The 20,579-nt window shown below is 32.9% G+C and overlaps 1 protein-coding gene across 1 annotated transcript; it reads left to right on the top strand.

Annotated features, from left to right (window-relative positions):
* Positions 1-1,852: 1,852 nt before the first annotated feature.
* Positions 1,853-3,333, top strand: LOC133286023 (probable sarcosine oxidase). Its single transcript, XM_061483356.1, has one exon. The coding sequence runs from the start codon at positions 1,894-1,896 to the stop codon at positions 3,064-3,066; it is 1,173 nt and encodes a 390-aa protein (XP_061339340.1). The 5' UTR covers positions 1,853-1,893; the 3' UTR covers positions 3,067-3,333.
* The last annotated feature ends 17,246 nt before the right edge of the window (positions 3,334-20,579 follow it).

The raw sequence follows: 20,579 nt of genomic DNA, 5'->3' as shown, positions 1-20,579 counted from the left end.
CAGGTGCCATTGTGATGAAGAGCAGTCATTTCATAATCATAGCCTATCTCCATCAGGAATGTAAAAGTGCTTCACATGTAGTCTTAAGAATAGACACAGAAGAGAAAGAGGAAAGACATGTATAATATGATGGAGAAAGACGATGGTAACTAATATTAACTGTTCTATGTCAAAGGTAATAGCTCTAAGGTTTGCAAGAATAGGGTTTTTTTACCATTGTGCCCCTAATTAAATAAAAAATAACCATTATGCCTCGAAATCAAAACATATCACCTGTCTGTCCCTGTTTGACCGTTGACCGAGTTATGTACTTAAGTACAGTGGTTGACACTCGAGTATTTTTCACAAAACAGTTTATACTCAGGTACACTGGTTGAGTACTCGACTATTGTTTTCCATATGCTTTTTCCAACATTATGTATTAGAGTACATGCGGGTGGGGTACTCGAGTATTCTTCATAAGCTGGGTTTTTTTTTATTAAATCCTTGTATCACACATTCCTGATCGTTGACTAGACCAAATAAATTATTATAATATCCACGTAATCGATTACACCAGCATACTTTAATCAATTACTTCAATGAAATGAGCCATATAAATTTTTTCCACGATATTTTTTGGATCAAACAAGTTTCAATGGTCATATACTCATAATATTGAACTTGACTCGGGTGATCTGTGGAGCGGCTTTGTGGTACACAAGACCTATTTGCATTATTACAAAATTTTGGTTATTTTACTGTAAAACTTCAGAAGGTCGTAACTTTTAACTCAGATGTACAAATTAGGTATTTTTTTAATCCAGGTAACTTTTTGAGAGTTAACAAATAATTTGTGTGGCGTATTTTATTTTTGTGAATGATGTTATTTAAATATTTACTTTCCAATACTTGCAAATAATCCTCCGAGAATTTTTACTATATAGATCTAAAAATGTTATGTGAAATAAAAAAAAAATCACTTGATTCGTACCATTTAGCTAAAAATTATTGTTTTCTGAAATTTTATAATAAAAACTCCTTATATTTGATTACATGACCCTCATACTAAGTACGAGAATCCTATACTCGAATATAAACTCATAACACGTGATTTACTCAAATATGTTGGTTACGTACTTGAATACAAGGATCAGTCAACAGTCAAATAAAAACAAATTGATATTATGTTTAGAAAAAATATAATATTTTTTAAATAATTTAAAAACAAAGACATAATAATTATTTTTTATTTAATTAGGTGTACAATAGTCAAAAAGTAATCGGCACTCTCCTTTCAGTCTCCTCCATATCAACATTTAGCGATCCATATTTTTAATCTTCGGCTGCAAAGAATCTATATGATGATTAGCCTTCAACTTCCTTCCCACTCAATCCTATCCTCTGTTTCCGTGGACTGCAATTTGTGAAAGCACATCAATCATATCCACAAGCTATTCCCATATATGAATAAGGTAAGCCGAATCAATCTAATCAACCAATTTATACAAATTCTTAATTTATCCCCTATTTTAAATAGAACATAAGATACTTTTATTCCATTTTTTTAAAAGAAAAATACCATATGCCTTATTGATTATCTTCATAATCTTAATAATTCACCTTAAATATTTATATTTTCGCATTATTATATTAAATATTTGTCTTCTTACTTACGTAAATAAAGAAATTATGAGCATTTAGTATTTTTAAAATTAAGAAAACATTAAATACAAGATTATGATAAAATAAAAACAAAAAATGGGCGAGTGTCAATGTGTCATGCCATAACATTGGCGAGCCCTACGTGGAAGAAGATTCTATATCTACATATTAACATATTCAACAATATTCACTACACCTCCCTGTCAGATTCTTCTAGAGTGAGAGAGAGAGAGAGAGAGAGAGAGAGAGATGCAGAGTTCTCAATTCGACGTTATAATCGTGGGAGGTGGCGTTATGGGCAGCTCCACAGCCTACCAAGCTGCCAAAAGGGGTCTAAGGACCCTTTTGCTCGAACAGTTCGATTTCCTTCACCAACGCGGTTCCTCTCACGGTGAGTCTCGCACTATTCGAGCGACCTATCCACAAGATTATTACTACCCTTTGGTCATCGAGTCCTACAAGTTATGGCAAGAGGCTGAGGCCCAAGTTGGCTACAAGGTCTACTTCAAGGCCCATAACTTTGATATGGGCTCACCCGATGATCCCACCTTCTGCGCCATCATCGACAACTGCCGCAAACTAGCATTCCCCCACCAAATCCTCCGCCGCGACCAGGTCGCCGAGAAATTCTCCGGCCGCATCGACATTCCGGTGAATTGGGTTGGGCTGTCCAACGAGTACGGTGGCGTGATAAAGCCCACAAAGGCGGTGGCCATGTTCCAGAAACTAGCCTCCGACCACGGTGCTGTGTTAAAGGACAACGCCGAGGTAACAGACATCAAGAGAGACACAGAGGGTGTCGTGGTTTTCACCGCGAGCGGTGAAATGTTTCGCGGTAAAAAATGCGTGGTGACTGTGGGGGCTTGGGTGAGCAAGTTAGTTAAAACGGTTAGTGGGGTTGAACTGCCGATACAACCTTTGGAGACTACCCTTTGTTACTGGAGGGTGAAAGAGGGGCATGAAGGGAAATTCACCATCGGCAGCGATTTTCCAACATTTGCGAGCTGGGGGAAGGTAATTATGTACGGAACACCAACGTTTGAGTACCCGGGTTTGATTAAGGTGGCGGTGAATGGGGGTGGCCCGTGTGACCCGGATAAGAGGATGTGGGGCCCCGCGGTGATGATAGACGTGTTGAAAGAATGGGTGGAAGAGAGGTTCATGGGGATGGTTGATTCCAGTGAGCCTGTGATGAAACAATCTTGCATGTACTCCATGACGCCCGATGAGGATTTTGTGATTGATTTCTTGGGTGGGGAGTTTGGGAAAGATGTGGTTGTTGGTGGCGGGTTTTCGGGTCACGGGTTCAAGATGGCTCCAGTGATTGGGAGGATATTGACTGAACTTGCGGTTGACGGGGAGGCAGACGGAGTTGACTTGAAGCCCTTTAGGATTGGAAGGTTCAAGACAACACGCCTCTAAGCTTTAAGGACCTTTGTCACCTTGTGTTTGTTTCTGCTTTCTTTTTTAGTACATGTTTGTTTCTACTTTCTAGTGTCGTGTCAGTGCAGTCTTGGTTCTTCCTAGGGAATCTAAATCAAGAGAACACTTCTTTGGTTTAGAATGAACCCCCTCCACCCAACTTGTACTCAAATAATTTTCATGTTAAGGTCGATTTGGATCATCATGTAATGCCATGTCAACCAAAAAAATAAACTCTTTCATTTGTTCACATCACCACTCGTAGACATGGGTTACTGATTTGTTTTTTTACAAAGCAAATATTAAAAATCATTTGAGGAACAAAACTATTTGTTGAGGTGGGTGCCAAAATTTTATCCTCGAGTACAATGTGCAATCTTTTAATTAAGCCCCTCAAATAGATGAAACCTACACCCTTTTCTAAAGTTTTAGTGCATGTGAGTGAGTGTATATTTAGCAGTTTACAACCTCACCTAGAATTTTCTGGTTCCACCCCTCATTATCATAATCAATCATTGGGAAAAGATGAGGTGTCCGAGGTGAAAGGTACACATCTTATCCTAGAGAACTACACCGTAAAACCTAAATTTTCAAACTGCTAACATATATTTGCGTGAATTCAAATATAATGAGAAAGTTGGTGGTCATGACTAGTTCCAATCATGCCTAGAAAGAATTTTAATTCAGTTACCAGATTCACTCATTATATAAGTGTTGAACCTAGACAGTTACACATCAACACACGTTTCTTACAATAAGTATAAATTTCATGTTTCATTATATTGAAAATCTAGTTGACAGAAGATTTATTTGAACTGGATTTAATACAAATTCCAGTACTAGTATGATTTACTCTGTATTGCAGAGTCTAGGATGATGGACTCAATGTAGATATTGGCCTATGCCAATCAGCACTCCCATTCATATACCCTCTTCTATCTCTATATTCTATAATTAAAGAAAAAACAATTTATTCATGTGTGTTGGGACTGTAGACAAGTAAACACGCAGTGTACCTAAATCAATAATAGTTCTTAATATCCAAACTCCAAAGTCCTTTTTCTCAAGCAAAACTATAAATAAAAAGACCACTGGTTCTACCTCCGAAATTTCCGAGCTTGTGCTAGCTCCCGTTCTAGTCTCTTCCACTTCAAGCAAATTCAGTTGTGATTCCTTCTCATGCAATGTCATATCAAGAATTTCTCCTCTGCGGGTCAACTCATCAACCTTACTTCTTTCTACTTGCAACATCGCATCTCAATAACATAATGTAAGCACTTTTTGACTAAAGAACTCAAAATTTGATGCATAGTTCTTCTAGACATTGTCCATGAAATGCTATATAAACAAAAGCATGTTTCCCCATTCTTCATGTCTAACGAATCATCATCATATTTTTCTTTTTCTTTTTCTATTTTTACCAACACTCCCCTATGTGAAGAATGTGAATAGATATTATCCTTATACAAGTTTCCTAATTGTAGTTTGCGCTCTGCACGTACGACATGTAAAATGTCAGCAAGTAATTAGGAATTTGTGCCATGAAATCGCGTTCTCTAACCCCTTCTCCATACTTCCTACACCATAGAGTACTCTCCTTTTTTTTTTTTGATACAATATGAATAGAGTACTCTCCTTTACCAAAGGATAATCAAACTCCTTGTCACTCGAACTAATCATATATTAGTATTGAAATATTGCATTTTCAATATTTTTTAATTTGAATATTATATTCTATAAAAACTATAATCTTGTTTATATTTTATCTAACTTTTATATTAAATAATCTATGGTATTTTCAAGTTTTAAAATATTCCTAAGAATTCTAAGCACGTTTAACGAGCCAAGGCAAAAAAGGTGAAAAAGCACAAGAGAATAAATGTTTACATCTCTTTATTCTACCCAGACGCACAATGTAACAAATCAGTTTTAGCCCAAGATCATATAACGAGCTTTAAAAAGCAACCTAAAGTTGTGTTTTTTTAATTGTTTTGGGCCTTATTGTGTAGAATTGATGGGCTTTGGATTTGAGCGAGTCGTAAATGGGTTGGGCCGCTACCGATCCACAAAAAACAAAGTAGGGCGAGTTGGCCAGCCTCTTGAATACTCTTTGACCCACCCTTATGCTATACGGTTTGAAATGGATTAACGAGTTGAAAATCTCATCTCAACCCGTCCTGTTTTGACGGGTTGATAGGTTAACCCATTGGTTCAATCCGTTTTACCACATCTAAAACTATGTTATCGTCAACGATCCACAAGCCTTACCATGTCGTTTGGACATTAACAGAGTCAGATGTCAGGAAGGTATAACATCTAGGCCCAACACCCAAGTCATATAATAGTATAAAATAATTTCACACTAACAGTATATTAAAATTGAGTTCTTAAATAATTTCGCACTAACAGAAATTGAGTTCAGTAGTGTAAATCATCCGGTATTCGATTATTAATGGCGCTGACTATTCTAAATTTCAACTGAAGACGACCATGCAAAGATAACAAATTCTCTCTGTACCAAAATTTCAACTCATATTTACGTGCTTTTACTCATATCAAGATTATAATTATGCTCAGTCAGACGTAATGAATTTGAGTTATTTTTTATCTATTAATTTATTAATTATGGGATCAATCCGGCTCGAACTGATCTCTTATCAAGTTATTAATATAACTACTCACAACCTGAATTTAAAATTACTAATTAAATTGAAAAATTCAGTTTATCAGTGATCACTTTGAATTTTTTTTAATGTATTATATATTAAGATTTACGATGTAGCCGCCAGTAGAAATGACCAAGTTGAACAATCTCCGTCATTTTCTGTTAGAAATTCTCTAGTATGTTTTTTAATCATTTAGTGCACGATGACGAAAATTCATTATATGACTCCAAAACTGTTATCGCACAAATTCTTGCTCAAACACTGATAAAAAAATTGCCATCGCCAATTCAGCTGATTCCTACCAGCCAAACATTAACACCGCAAAAAGAGGATTACAACCCCCCAAGCTTAAAACAAAGGAACACTCAACGCATCTAGTGAGAAATGACCTACCACAATCAATTGGGTATTCATAATTAAAATTGTTAAAAGGACAAAACATTACTAAACAAATTAATTTATTAATTTTATTGGCCAAATTGACAGCTGACTTACACAGGCCCCTTGAGTGGCGATTCAAGTCATTAGCAATCATAAACATAAATAATAAATTACTATTAAACAACTTCCATTTTTTAACCTTAAAGCTCTATATTCATACAATAGTTCACCAATTTGATTATATATATTATAGAGTTCTATTAATTTTCTGTTGCTGCATAAAAGTTATCTGCAACTAACACATGCTTTTTAGGATATAGTTTCATATCCTAAAAAACACGTATCTCCTGCAGATAATTTCTCTTTCCTGCCGTCTGAGAGACATATTTTCCTATATTATAAACAGTTAATGTGAGAATCTTCATTATATATAATTGCAACTTTGCGGAAGGTCCAATAATTTTTTCCTTAGTGCACTACAGACAGTGTTCCCCTCTTATTTAAGAATCATTTAGGTCAAGGTCTTAGAATAATCTCAAATATATTCATTAGATATGCTTTTATGTTGACGGTGGACAAACGACTTTTACACAATGGGATGCCATATTGATTAATATAATAAATGAATAAATCGCAACTATATGAGTTAGACTTTGTGCTTGAGATTCTGATGAGTTTTTTAATATTATTGAAAACGTCATAGGATAGCCAAGAAATGGAATTAAAATATAAGGGGTCCTCTCAAACAGTACTAGAGAAAATGTGATAATTGTTTTTATTGGCGACATTATATGTAACTAGGAATCAAATCCTCAACCATATCCTTTTAGAATGTTTTTTAATGTCGTGCAATAACCGAATAACTTATAAACGTTATAGTCAGTCATTTTCATTATTTACAACAGAGGTTGAGCGATTGGTATTTTTTTATTCTTTCAATATGTATTGTAAAAAAAAAATTGAACTGTTTTGATGTGAAAGATGAAAATCTTCCATAGGTTATAGTTTAGTCATAATTATCATATTAGATTTTCAGTTTCTCTTAAATTGTAAATTTTCAGATCAAGGATTTCACTGTACCAAAAAATAATCAAAGTTTTCAGAATATTTTATATGATATTGGGGCTTTTTTTGGAAGAATAAAAAAACACGAAGAATAAGTATGTGGGGGAAGAAGGTTGATTCATTGCAGGGAACCACGTAATCACTAGCAGACAAACTATTGTTGACATTTATTGTTTTTCAAACCACTTGATTCATTTTAACATGCATCTGATCAAAATAAAATGGGATTTTAAGGCTCTGTTTGTTTATTGTTTTCAAAAACAATTTTTTAGTTTTCAGAACAAAAAAAATTCGTTTGGTAAGGCTTGTTTTGTAAAAACTGTTTTGAAAACTATAACTGTTTTTTTGTTTTTAGAATCAAATTTAGAGAACATGTCTGAGTTGTTTTTGTTTTCTGTTTTGGTTTTTAACTTTCAAAGAAAAATAAATATAGAAAACAACTGTTTTCATAACTATTTTACAGAACAGTTTTAAGAATAAAAAAACCAAAACACAATCAAACAGGCCTTAAGTTTCTCCTGATACTCGGAAACACTCCAATTTTTTTGTACAGAGAAAAATTGTGGGATCTATGTGCATTATTTTTTTTATTAAAAAAAATAAAAATCATATTTTCGTGTGACTGTGAGTGGACAGTAATTACTTCCAGCAACATAAGAAAACATTCTCCCAAATAAAATATGAAAAAAATATTTTTTCAGTCATTCGAAATAAAATTATCTCAAGTGAATTCAAAACGACATCATTTTGAGTTTATAAGATTAAAAAATTATAATGATAAAAAGTAATATAATCCTGCAATATATTAAAATTGTAATACGTTGATTTTCGTCCCAAAACGATATCATTTTGGACTCATCGAAAATAATTTATCTCCATTAACTAAAGAAATCCTTTACCCATAAATTATACATAAATAAAGCATAAACCTTACTATAAGGTTAGTTTATTTTATTTTATTTGGCGAAAACGCATGGCGGATTTGAAACCAATTAAAATGGTAGAGTTCAACATAGAGATAAATCATGTCGACTAATAAATTTAGATTTGAAATAAGTGGCATAAATAAAAAGGGGTTTGATTTTCTCATGTTAAATGATAATTCAATTTTCATGTTGTAGAGATAAAAAGTATGTGGGACCCATGTGTTAGAAAAAATTATATGTAAGATCTATGTCAGTACAAAAATCGAAGGGTGTATAGGAAAATTTGAATTCTCATATTAAATGAGAATTATAAAACCCAAATAAAAATATATATCATATAGAGATCATAAAGGTTTGTTGTAGAGATTTGCAAGATCTTTTCTCCTGCCTAGATAGTTCGCAGGCTTAAAGTCAAATTGTATGGGGCTAATATAATATATCACTTCCTGTATGTCTGCTCCCACTTTGAACCCACAAAGGTAGAGTTGAAATGCCTCAAACTCTAAAATATTATAATCATTAATTTTTATAATCTCAAGGTTATTTAAGCAAACTTTAGGAAAGTATTTTTGATAGAGTAGAGTACTCAGTACTATTTTTATTAAATATAGTAAAAAATAACATTTTTATACTCTCTTTTTCTTTATATTTATTTTCACTTATATCACAATATTTTTTATTTTTGTACAAAATGTATGTGCTTCTTGAGTAGAGATATAAATAGGCTAGACTAGATTAGGTTTTAGTTTAATTAGGTCAGACTTGTGCAAAAAATATTTTATCGGACCTTACTTGTTAGCCTGTCCATGCCCCAAATTACAAGAGTGACATGACTTATATTTAAAAAATAAAAGCCTTGTTATCAAAAAAAAAAAAAAAAAAAAAAAGCCTTGATCTAGGCGTGTTAGCCTGTTTGAGCCTATTAAACATTCAACAATTAAAAGAATACTAAAATACCATTATTTTAGTATTCAAAATTATTAAAATCATAATTTTATTTTTTTATTTAAAATAAATAATATGATATAGGCCGGCATGTAAGTTTATAGGCCTTATTTTCTAAATAGATTCTTTTAAAAGTCTACGCCTATTCTATTTTATTATTTATAATAGATTAAGCTTGGCCTAATATAAGTTAGGCCGTAAGCCCCTATACATCTCTATACTCAAGGGTGTTCGCGGTCTGGATTGGATCGATTTTGGAAGCAAAAATCATCTGATCCAATCCTTTCGGTTTGATCATATAATCATTCATTCGGTTTTGATTTTTTTTCAAATCCGATCCGATTCAATCCAATTTTTTTTCGGTTTGGATTGGATCGGTTTTCAGTTTTTGGAAAATCTTAAAATTTATTTCATGATTATTGTGCAAATAATATCTTTTGTATATATTGGCTTCGTAAATGTATTTTTTTTTGAAATACAAAACATTAATAAACTATAATATAGTTTTTTTTTTTGGGCAATGAGATAAGAAGCTCTATAAAGATAAAATTTTGTTGATAAGATGTGACTAGATTTTTTCTTGGGTTTAGTTGATGGGTTAATAGGTCTTGGGTTTAGAAATTTTTAGGCTATGATTAGGGAAAGACCCAAGTAGGTAGAGGAAAATCATTATATTGGATCGATTTGGATTGGATCGGTTATCATCAACTCATACAAAAACCGATCCAATCCAATTAAAATTTATGGATTTTAATCGGCTTTCGGTTTTTGGTTTTCGGTTTATTCGGTTATCAGTTTTTTGGTTCGGTCACCGCGATTTGAATCGGTTTGGATCGGTTGACGAATACCCCTACCTATACTAGAGCATAGAAAATAAACTCCAAACTCAAGAGTATGGGAAGAGTAAAAAAATATTTTTCTAGAAATCTTGACCGACTTATTATTCAAATATTATCAATTGCTATTCAAAACTAGCAAATTCCTCCCCACCCCCTACCCCTAATACAATTTCAACTTTTTTTTTTAATAAATCGGTATTAAGGATAGGGTATTATAATATATCGGCAAATATTCATAAATTGTTCTTCAAGTAAAATATTAAAATAAAAATGTAAAAAAAATTACTTAAAAAAATAAATTGAAAAAAAAATCACTTAAAATTATTTTAAAAAATATATGCATAATTACTTTTATGCAATTTTTATAGCACAAATATATATATTATATATATATAGGAGGCTTATATTTACAAACTTTTTGTTTACAAACTATTACAAATTACACTATGTTCTTCCGAGAGAACACTAGCTTTACTATGTTCTCCCGGGAGTACATAGTGTAATTTGCAAAAATTTATAAAAAAAGTTTGTAAACGGATCCTTCCATATATATATATAAGAGTTTGCATTTGTCATTTAACATGACACAACAAAGTTTTCTACACGCACAATATTTTGTGAGACCCACACTTTTTGAAGAAAAAAAAACTACGGCACGCAAAACGAATCTCTATAACATTACACAATCACTTTTCCTTCAACATAACTCTTATAAAATCTATATATATATATAGGGGTTTGATTTTCTCATGTTAAATGAGAATTCAATTCTCATGTTGTAGAGATAAAAAGCATGTGGGACCCATGTGTTAGAAAAAATTATATGTGGGACCCATGTGTTAGAAAAAATTATATGTAGGACCCATGTCAGCACGGAAATCGAAGGGTGTGTAGGAAAATTTGAATTCTCATGTTAAATGAGAATTATAAAACCCATATATATATATATATATATATATATGAGTTTGGTGTTTGTCATTTTTAATAACATAAGTTATGTCATTTTAGGAGAGAGATAGACACAGAAAAACGAAAATCATGAGAGAGAGAAAGTAGTGGGTTTTTTTAATTTAAAATTCAAATTTTCTGTGTCTGTATCTCTTTTAAAATGATATAATTTTCTGTCATTTAAAATGACAAACACTTTTCTATATATATATATATATATATATATATATATATATATATATATATATATATATATATGAGAGAATTATATTTACAACATCTTACAACCACTTAATTATTATAAGAAGACTCGTAATTTTCTCATATGTCATTTTAGTCTTTAATTTCACTCCCTCTCTCTTTTCATTCTTCTCTTCCATCTGCTAACTAGTGGCGTAGCCACATTGACACTATCTTTGTTTCAAAAAAATATAATTATATAGCTAATTATAATTTGATTATGGCTAAAATTACAATTTGTCACTACCTAAATAAATATAATAAAATTGTAATAATTTTATCTTCAATTTTTAATTTTTATTTTCTTTTCTCTCATTTTTTTTAACCACTCACTTGTCATTTTTTTTTTAAAAACATTTTTTTTTTAATCCACATCTTCTTTTACACAATTCTCTTCCCCCCTTTTCTCTTTTTTTCCTCTTCTCAAATCAATATCCCAAAATACCCTCACTCCCTGTTGCCCGAAGTCTTGTTGTTCTTCTCAAAACCAACACCAGCCCGTGTGGGCATCTGTTGTTGATTCTTGTTCCTTGTCAGGTTATTTAATTATTTGACATGTTTGGTTATGTTTTGCTGGGTATTATGATTTTAGTGGACTAGTGTAATAATCTCAAAGAATGCATTTAAGAATACATTTAAAAAAAATAAAAAAATCACCAATATACATTTATTAACTCTTTTATGATTAATATTACATGAGTTCTACTCATTCTTATTTTTCGTAAAAGAGTGCCCAAAATGCTAAATAAATAGATTAAATCCGGATGTAGCATGGAATGTGTTTTCAAATAAAACATGAAATTTAAGTTGTTACCAAAAAAAAAACTGAAATTTAAGTTGAATGAATATGTAATACTTATTGCCTCAACTGATAAGATTGAATTACATTGATTTTAATTAAAAATTATAGATTTTTTTTCCTGGGTGTTCTTCATTCGCGTCTCATTTGTAAATATTATCATAAGCATTCATTAAGAAAACTTTATTTTGCTAAAGAATATTCTGATTTTGTAGGATGGCGTTGTTATATTAACGAATGTGTTAATTATTCAATGATTTACGGACAATTTGTACACCTTTTTAATGCCGTTTTGAAATTGATCAACAATATCCTTCATCCATAATTTTATATTATTATCACTACTAGAAATGTCTTTATTATCGACGGAATTTTTCGACGGAAAAAATTCTGTTGAAATTATTGACGGAAATTTCCACGGAATCTATTTTCCGTCCAAAATTTCGACGGAAAATAGATTTTGTCGAAAATTTTCGACGAAAAAAAGATTCTGTCTAACAGAATTCCTCCATTGAAGGAAAATGTGAGAAACTGAGAGAGATCGAGAAAGAGGCATGAGAGAGAGAGAGAGAGTTAATGTGTAAAATGTATTTTCAGAGTAAAAATGAATCGTATATTATGTGAAAGAGTACAAGCTCTATATATAGAGCACAAAGCTGACTCAGAGATGAGTCAGCAAACCTAACAAACTAGTAACAACCTAACTGATAGCAAGAGCAGCAGTAACAACCTAACTGATAGCAAGAGCAGCAGTAATCAGCTGCTATAGGTACAAACTAAGCTATATACATCTAATACTCCCCCGCAAGGTCAATAGTGGTGGAATGAGGAGGCGAGTTCAACACTTTGAGCTTGCTTCTAAAGGCAGCAAACGTGGAGAGGGATAGTGGTTTGGTAAAGGAATCGGCCAATTGATCTGCAGCAGGAATGTGCTTAACTGTAATATCCTTGGCAACAACCTTTTCTCGAAGAAAATGCAAGTCCAATTCAAGATGTTTGGTACGAGCATGAAGAATAGGATTGTCGGCAATGGCCACAGCACTCAAGTTGTCACACAAGATAAGAGGGACAGATAGTGACAGTTGCAATTCATGAAAAAGAGATTTAATCCACAAAATCTCAGCACAAACCAGTGCCATACTCCTGTACTCTGCCTCAGCAGTAGACCGTGCTACAAGTGGCTATTTTTTGGACCACCAAGAGAGCAAATTCGAACCAAGAAAGATGCAGGCTCCAGAAGTGGATCTACGATCATCAACATCACTTCCCCAATCAGCATCACAATAAGCAGTAAGGGGAAAAGATCCATGAGGAGACTTAACAGGATGAAAATGAAGACCAAAGGTGGTAGTGCCTTGTAGATATCGTAGGATGCGTTTTACAACCTTCCAGTGCTCTACCAATGGCTGACTCATAATTGGCAAACTTTGTTGACAGAAAAGGAGATTTCTGGTCGTGTAATGGTTGCATATTGTAAAGCACCAACCACAGAACGATACAAATGAGGATCATCAAAGGTAGCTGAGCCAATTTTGGAGAGTTTACAACTAGAAGCCGTAGGAGTAGAGATGGCCTTTGCTTCCTGCATATTGACCCGAGCAAGGAGATCTCTGATGTACTTGGATTGATGGAGAGACAAAGAACCAGTAGGCAGCCTCTTAACCTCAATACCAAGGAAAAAGTCCAAGTCCCCTAGATCCTTTAGAGTAAAAGAGGTATGAAGTTGTGAGATAAATTTCTGAATAAATGGAGCATTGTTACCCGTAAGGATAATGTCATCTACATAAACTAACATATAGATTCTCAAACTTCCAGCCTTATAAATGAATAAGGATGGATCACACCTGCTTGCTTGGAAACCGAATGACAATATTGCATTCTTCAACTTGTCAAACCAAGCTCTTGGAGCTTGCTTGAGGCCATAAAGAGACTTGTGTAGTCTGCAAACTAGGGACTTGTTCTTAGCCTCAAAGCCTGGAGGTTGTACCATGTACACCTCCTCCTCTAGGTCTCCATTTAGAAAGGCATTGTTGATATCTAGTTGTCTCAAAGGCCAATCATAGGTAAGAGCAATGGCTAAAATAGCCCGAACAGTGACAGGTTTGATAACAGGAGCAAAGGTCTCATTGTAATCAAACCCTGGCCTTTGGTGAAACCCCTTAGCCACTAGACGAGCCTTGTATTTGTTGATACTTCCATCTGAATTTTCCTTCACTTTGAACACCCATTTACACCCAATAGCCTTCCTTCCATGAGGTAAGGGAACAAGAGACCAGGTTCTGTTGCTGTGTAAGGTTGCATATTCTGTTTGCATTGCCTTAAGCCATTGTGGACTGTTGAGTGCTTGCTTAACAGAAGAAGGTTCTGTGTGGGTGAGCAATACAAGATTCCTGCCCAGAGATTTGGACCGTGTAATAATTGAACAAGTAGGAGAGGAAGAACTCAGAGAAGTGGATGGAGCATATTTTGAATCTGATGATGCAGGACTGGTTGGTGAGGACAGTGAAGGAAAAGGAGAACATGCAGTTCCTGGTGATCCATCACAAAGGGCAGAATCATTTGCAATAGCTGGACAATCAAGACTGCTACCAGAGGATGATACATTAGCATGAGGTGTAATAGGAGACACAGCATTAGACGTATCAGCATTGCTGTCAGTGTGAGTCACTGGAGAGACATGTGCAGGAGCTGTTGTTTGGATGCTGGAAGTGACATCTGTGCTTGGAATCCCAGTGTTGGAACCACTTGAGGGCTGAACATATAAGGGAATAAAGCATGTGGGAGCAGTCTGAGGAGTGGTACTGATCCTCTTGGTAGTCCATTCCTTGAAAGGAAACCTGTACTCATTAAATAACACATCTTTTGAGATAAAATTTTTGCTATCAGGACTCAAATAGATATAGCCTTTGTGATGTGATGAGTAACCAAGGAAGACACATTCTTTTGATCGGAATTCCATTTTATGCTTATTATATGGCCTTAAGAAGGGAAAAGAGGCACAACCAAAAGACTTAAGAAAAACGTAATCAGGTTGTTGTTTGAAGAGTTTAGTATGAGGAACTTTAAAAGCAATGGCAGAAGAGGGAAGTTTGTTTATAAGGTACACAATAGTAGAGAAAGCATAGTCCCAATACTGCATTGGAAGAGAGGAGTGTGAAAGGAGAGCTAGACCAGTCTCCACAACATGACGATGCTTTCTTTCCACAACACCATTTTGATGATGAGTGTGTGGACATGTAACTCGATGGATAATACCATGCTGGTTAAGGTATTGAGTGAACACCCGAAATTCACCCCCCCAATCTGTTTGTAAGGCTTTTAGGGGCAGCTGAAATTGATTGGTTATCATAGTATGAAATTGTTTAAAAATAACAATAGCATCAGATTTCTGTTTGATGGGATAAAGCCAAGTGTATCGAGTACAAGCATCAACAAAAGAGATATAATATGTATTACCAAGAGAAGATTTGACAGGAGATGGTCCCCAAAGATCACTAAAGACTAGAGTAAAAGGTACAGTATATTCAGTTTTGGATGATGGGGAATATTGTCTATGAGACTTTGCACAACAACAAGGTGAACAAAATTCTGCTATTTTATTATTGATGTGTATATTACAAGATTTAAGTACACTTTTCAGAGACTCAAGATGTGGATGCCCCAAACGGCAGTGCCACAGTGAATACAAGGAATCAGTTGAAGTACATGTTGTATTATTGATGCTAATACCAGTACTGGTACAAGGTACATTGGTATTACTACTAGTACTAACTAGATTGACAAACTAGTTGATAGAATGAGGGCTGGTACAAGAGATATTTTTGACTGGGACAAAATCTGTGGTGAGCTGCAAATTTGGAAAGTAGTATAAGCCATCAATTCCAACAGCACCTTGAAGAAGTATCTGATGAGAATCCTGACATTTCACAAAACAAACATCAGAATGGAATTCAAAGAATACTGAATTATCTTTAGCAAACTGACTGACACTGATCAGATTTTTGGTAATAGATGGGACTAAGAGCAAATTCTCAAGATGCAATAAGGAATTAGAATGGAAAGGAGATATAATTGAAGAGGAACCAGTGGCTGTTATGGATAAACCTTGTCCATTTCCAATCAGAATGTGATGAGTACCACTGAGATGTTAACCTTGAATGATATTTTGAGGTGTACCAGTGACATGGTTCGATGCTCCAGAATCAGGAACCCACTGAACTAGTGGAGTTGAGTGAGGAACTGAAGAGCCAGCAGGATGTGTTGAGATGAATGCCTGTGGTTGGTTCTGTGATCTGTTGTACTGAAAGGATCTTGTTCATTGAGGTTGCTGATGAGGAAAGAACTGAGGATATGATATATTTTGTGGTGGTGGTAAACTTGGAGTGAAGTTCTCTTCAAATCGATGCCAACACTCCCTTACATCATGACCAAACTTATAACATAGCTGACAATGGACATTTGATCTAGTTCCACGTCCTCTACCTCGATTAAATCTCATTGGAGATCTACCTTTTCCTCTGTATTGACCACTTGAGCTGTTGAAATGACCTTCTGCAGGTTGTTCTGTTCGACTTTGTTTTCTGGTTTCAGAAACAGATTCATCTTCTTCATCAGATTCAAGTTTCTTCTGCACCTGAACACGTTGAGTGAGGTTCAGGGATGCTCCTTCATTCAGTAGTTGTTCATTCTGCTTGATCAAAAGCTGTTCATGAGCCATAAGCTCTACTCCTAAGTCTGCAACGGAGTATGCTCTGTCACGTCCATGTATCATCATCACAAACGAATTGTAATCAGAAGGCAATCCTTCAAGTATCGTCTCAATATGCTCTTCAACTGAGACTGGATTTCCAATTGATTTAAGAGAATCACAGATCGTTTTGAGTCGAGTTATGTACTCTCTTGCAGTCTTCGTACCTTTCTTCATTGTCTTCAACTCAGATCTGAGTTGTCTGGATCTGGATTTCATCACGCCATGGAACAACTTGTGTATATTCTCCCAAGCTTCGAAAGAGTGTTTCACAGGGAGAATGTCGTTCACCACTTGCTCAGAGATAGTGGATAACAGCCAAGTCAAGAGCATCTGATCTTGTGTTAACCACTCAGAGTATGCAGAACTAAAATCATCGTTTTCTTGATCGTCTTCTGTCTCAAACTTTCGAGGAATTTTTGGATTCACTAAGAAACGTTGTAGTTGATGTGAAGTAATGATTGGTTCTATGATCTGGTTCCAGAAGAGATAATTATCTTATGTTAACCTTGCAGAGATCTGAAAATTGAAGAGAGACGATGGATTTTTAGGTTCCATCGTGGTTTTGGAGGTGGATTTGCTTTGACCACCTGCGCTGGCTTCTGTATTGATTGCGGAAGACATGATTAACTACTGTGTATGGATCATAAGGCTCTGGATACCATAACAGAATTCCTCCATTGAAGGAAAATGTGAGAAACTGAGAGAGATCGAGAGAGAGGCATGAGAGAGAGAGTTAATGTGTAAAATGTATTTTCAGAGTCAAAATGAATCGTATATTATGTGAAAGAGTACAAGCTCTATATATAGAGCACAAAGCTGACTCAGAGATGAGTCAGCAAACCTAACAAACTTGTAACAACCTAACTGATAGCAAGAGCAGCAGTAATCAGCTGCTATAGGTACAAACTAAGCTATATACATCTAATACTGTCGAAAGTCTTCAACGGAAAAAGAAATTCTGTCGAAGATTTTCGACAGAAAAGGAATTCCGTCGAAAATTTTTAAAAAAAATAAAGGAGAAAGAAATTAAATTTTGTGGATTTTTCGACGGAATTTCGATTCCGTCGAAGATTTTAGTCGAAAAAAGAATTCGGTCGAAAACTTTTGAAAAAAGAAAAAGAAAAAGAAAATAAATTTTGTGGACTTTTCGACGGAATTTCGATTCCGTCGATGATTTTCGACGGAAAAGGAATTCCGTCGAAAATTTTTGAAAAAAAGAAAAAGAAAAAGAAAATAAATTTTGTGGATTTTTCGACGGAATTTCAATTCCGTCGAAAATTTTCGACGGAAAAGAAATTCCGTCGAAAACTTTTGAAAAAATAAAGAATTTTTTTTTATATTTTATGAACTTTTCGACGGAATTTCTTTAACTAAATGGTTAATTGAAATATGAAACAATCTTATGCTGCCATCTAACAATTTTTTATATGGTACTTGTTTTTTTGAATCACGTAAAAGCACGTGGAAGGAGAGAATAAAATGGTCCGATGTTTTCTTTCCTTTTTTATTAATGGAAAAATATTTTTCCTATCATAAGAGATAAAATTATTTTCAATAATATCAAAATAAATTATTTTGGGAATTAATAGAATTAATGATGGATATTTTAAAAATTTTATTTATTTATTATAATTTTTTTACTAAAACACATTTCATTAATTTTTCCAACCCTCACATCGACATAATCTTAAGTTACTGAATATAAATTTATCTCCTAACCCTTTTTCAATATACTAAATCAATCATAAGATGGTTGTGCACTAATATTATTGAACTTTCATCTCCATATATTTACAGATTAGGCGTAGGACAAGTGAGAAGAATATTTTTAATTATTTTAAAATGTACATTTAAGAAATATTTACGTTGTTATTACTATTTAATTATTTTAAGTGACGGTGATATTCCTACTGATTAAATCTAACATTTATTACATACAAAATGTCAAAGACGAAAGTTATCGGAAAGCTATTTCACATTGAACTCAATATCAGACGTTTAGCAACGAATACACCAACTAACGGGGGGAAGGGGGAATTGGTATATTATTATTTTAAAATTACAAAAAATTAGTTATTTAATCCCATTTAGACGAAATTAGTCTCGCTCAATTTGAACGAAACACCTAGAGGAATCTAGCCTAATTCATGAGAAACTCAGCAAGTATATATACCCCATTTTTATTAATAAAAGCAATGACTGTATAACACCCTAGATTATTCGTCTTTGGTAAAATAGGATGGACCGACTCATAACAAAGGTCAAATGAGTTGTTTTAAAAAAGGAAAAAATTAAATATGAAAAAACATACGTTATACTAATCCGCAATGTAATATTTGTTAGCAATAATGAACTTTATTTATAACCCAAGTATTTAAAAACTAATGAAAACAACATGTAAAATGAAAAATGTTTTCACGCTTAAAAGTTAGTGATATCTCAAGATTTTTGTAGTTTTTATTTTAAAAGTATTAAAAAAAATGGGTAAGAAACTAAGAATTGATAAAGTATTATTATTGAAATTCTAGGAATCAAGTTTACTGTTTGATATTTTATAAGGAAACCCAATGTCATGTATTTTTAAGGTTGTGAAAAAAAAAACAGGCAAGTTATTACCTATTATATGACTAGAATCAAAATAGATAAAAGAGAAAACTTCATTTACCCCATTGTGATTTTGTAATTTATCATTTGACCTTCTGTTATTTTAAACTTATCAGTTAGACCCACTGTGCTGGAATATTTTGTCATTTAATTTCCTATAGTTTCAAATTTTCACTTAGACCCCTTGCGATTACAAAAATTTCACTTAGACACCTTGTGATTTAAAAAATAAATATTTTTAAAAATAAAGTTTCTCCTTTTTTATTTTATATCCTCATGTAATGTATTTATGGTTTAAAAAATATTTCAAGTTATTTAGTCTAAAATTAATTCATAAATTATCTTATACTTTTAAATATATTTGAAATTAAAAAATATTATTTAAGATAAATTAAATATGTATTATCAAAATAAGATATTTACTTTCTTTAGATAATTTTATAACGATATAGGGTAAAAAATAGATAAAATAAAATAATATTTGATTTGAATTGAATTTATTTTCTTGATAAAAATAAGTGAATTTTTTAAAAATTCATTTGAATTTTTTAAACCCTAAATGCATTAGGTGATGATATAAAATAAAAAAGAGAGAACATTTGTTTTAAATATTTTTTTAAAAAAATTTATTTTTGTAACCACAAATGGTCTAAGTAAAAATTTTTCTAACCACAAGGTGTCTAAGTAAAAGTTTGAATCCACGAGGGGTTAATGATATATAATTTAAGCACAATGGATCTAAATGATAAATTTAAAATCACAGGAGGTCAAATGATAAATTACAAAACCACAATGGGTGAAAATGAAATTTTTTCTAGATAAAAAAATAAAGAAAGGAAACAAAGATGATCAAATCCTGAAATTAATAGGTTATAATAGGAGCTCCACCACAATGTTGTTTGCGTAATTAATTCAGGTTGGTCAAATATGTCGTAAATGGTTTCTTAATTTGTCCAGTATGACGTTGGCTATATATAAAGTTGTGGTCTTAATTTCCTTACGCTATTTCCACCCAAATTAATAATTAGGATGATATATATCTTTCTTAAAATATTCTTTTGATAGAGTGTTTAATATTTAATCAAAAATATTAAATAAAAATATATTTTAAATGTAAAGGATATTTAATTAATGGCCGGGTTGCTTCATTTTTGTCACTAGCATTATTCTATATTGAAAAAATTGTTAGTCATATTTGCATTTTGCTGTTTGAAAATTATTCAAGTTCTCTGATATTGTTTTTAAAGAAAAATAATTCTATTTATTTTGTGCTTATAAAGAATTTTTGGGAAAAAAAATATTTATTATTTTTATCTTAAAAATATAAAAATATAACATATTTTATGATAT

This window comes from Gastrolobium bilobum, unplaced genomic scaffold, assembly GCF_033153095.1.
Source record: "Gastrolobium bilobum isolate Gb01-03AN ecotype WA unplaced genomic scaffold, APGP_CSIRO_Gbil_v1 utg1863, whole genome shotgun sequence".
NCBI classification, from domain to species: domain Eukaryota; kingdom Viridiplantae; phylum Streptophyta; class Magnoliopsida; order Fabales; family Fabaceae; genus Gastrolobium; species Gastrolobium bilobum.
The sequence above is the reverse complement of the archived record's forward strand: the minus strand, read 5'-3'. Positions and strand labels throughout refer to the sequence as shown.

Bases quoted from the DNA above. Each gene is read 5' to 3' on its own strand.
- LOC133286023 (XM_061483356.1), top strand. From the start codon at position 1,894: ATGCAGAGTTCTCAATTCGACGTTATAATCGTGGGAGGTGGCGTTATG.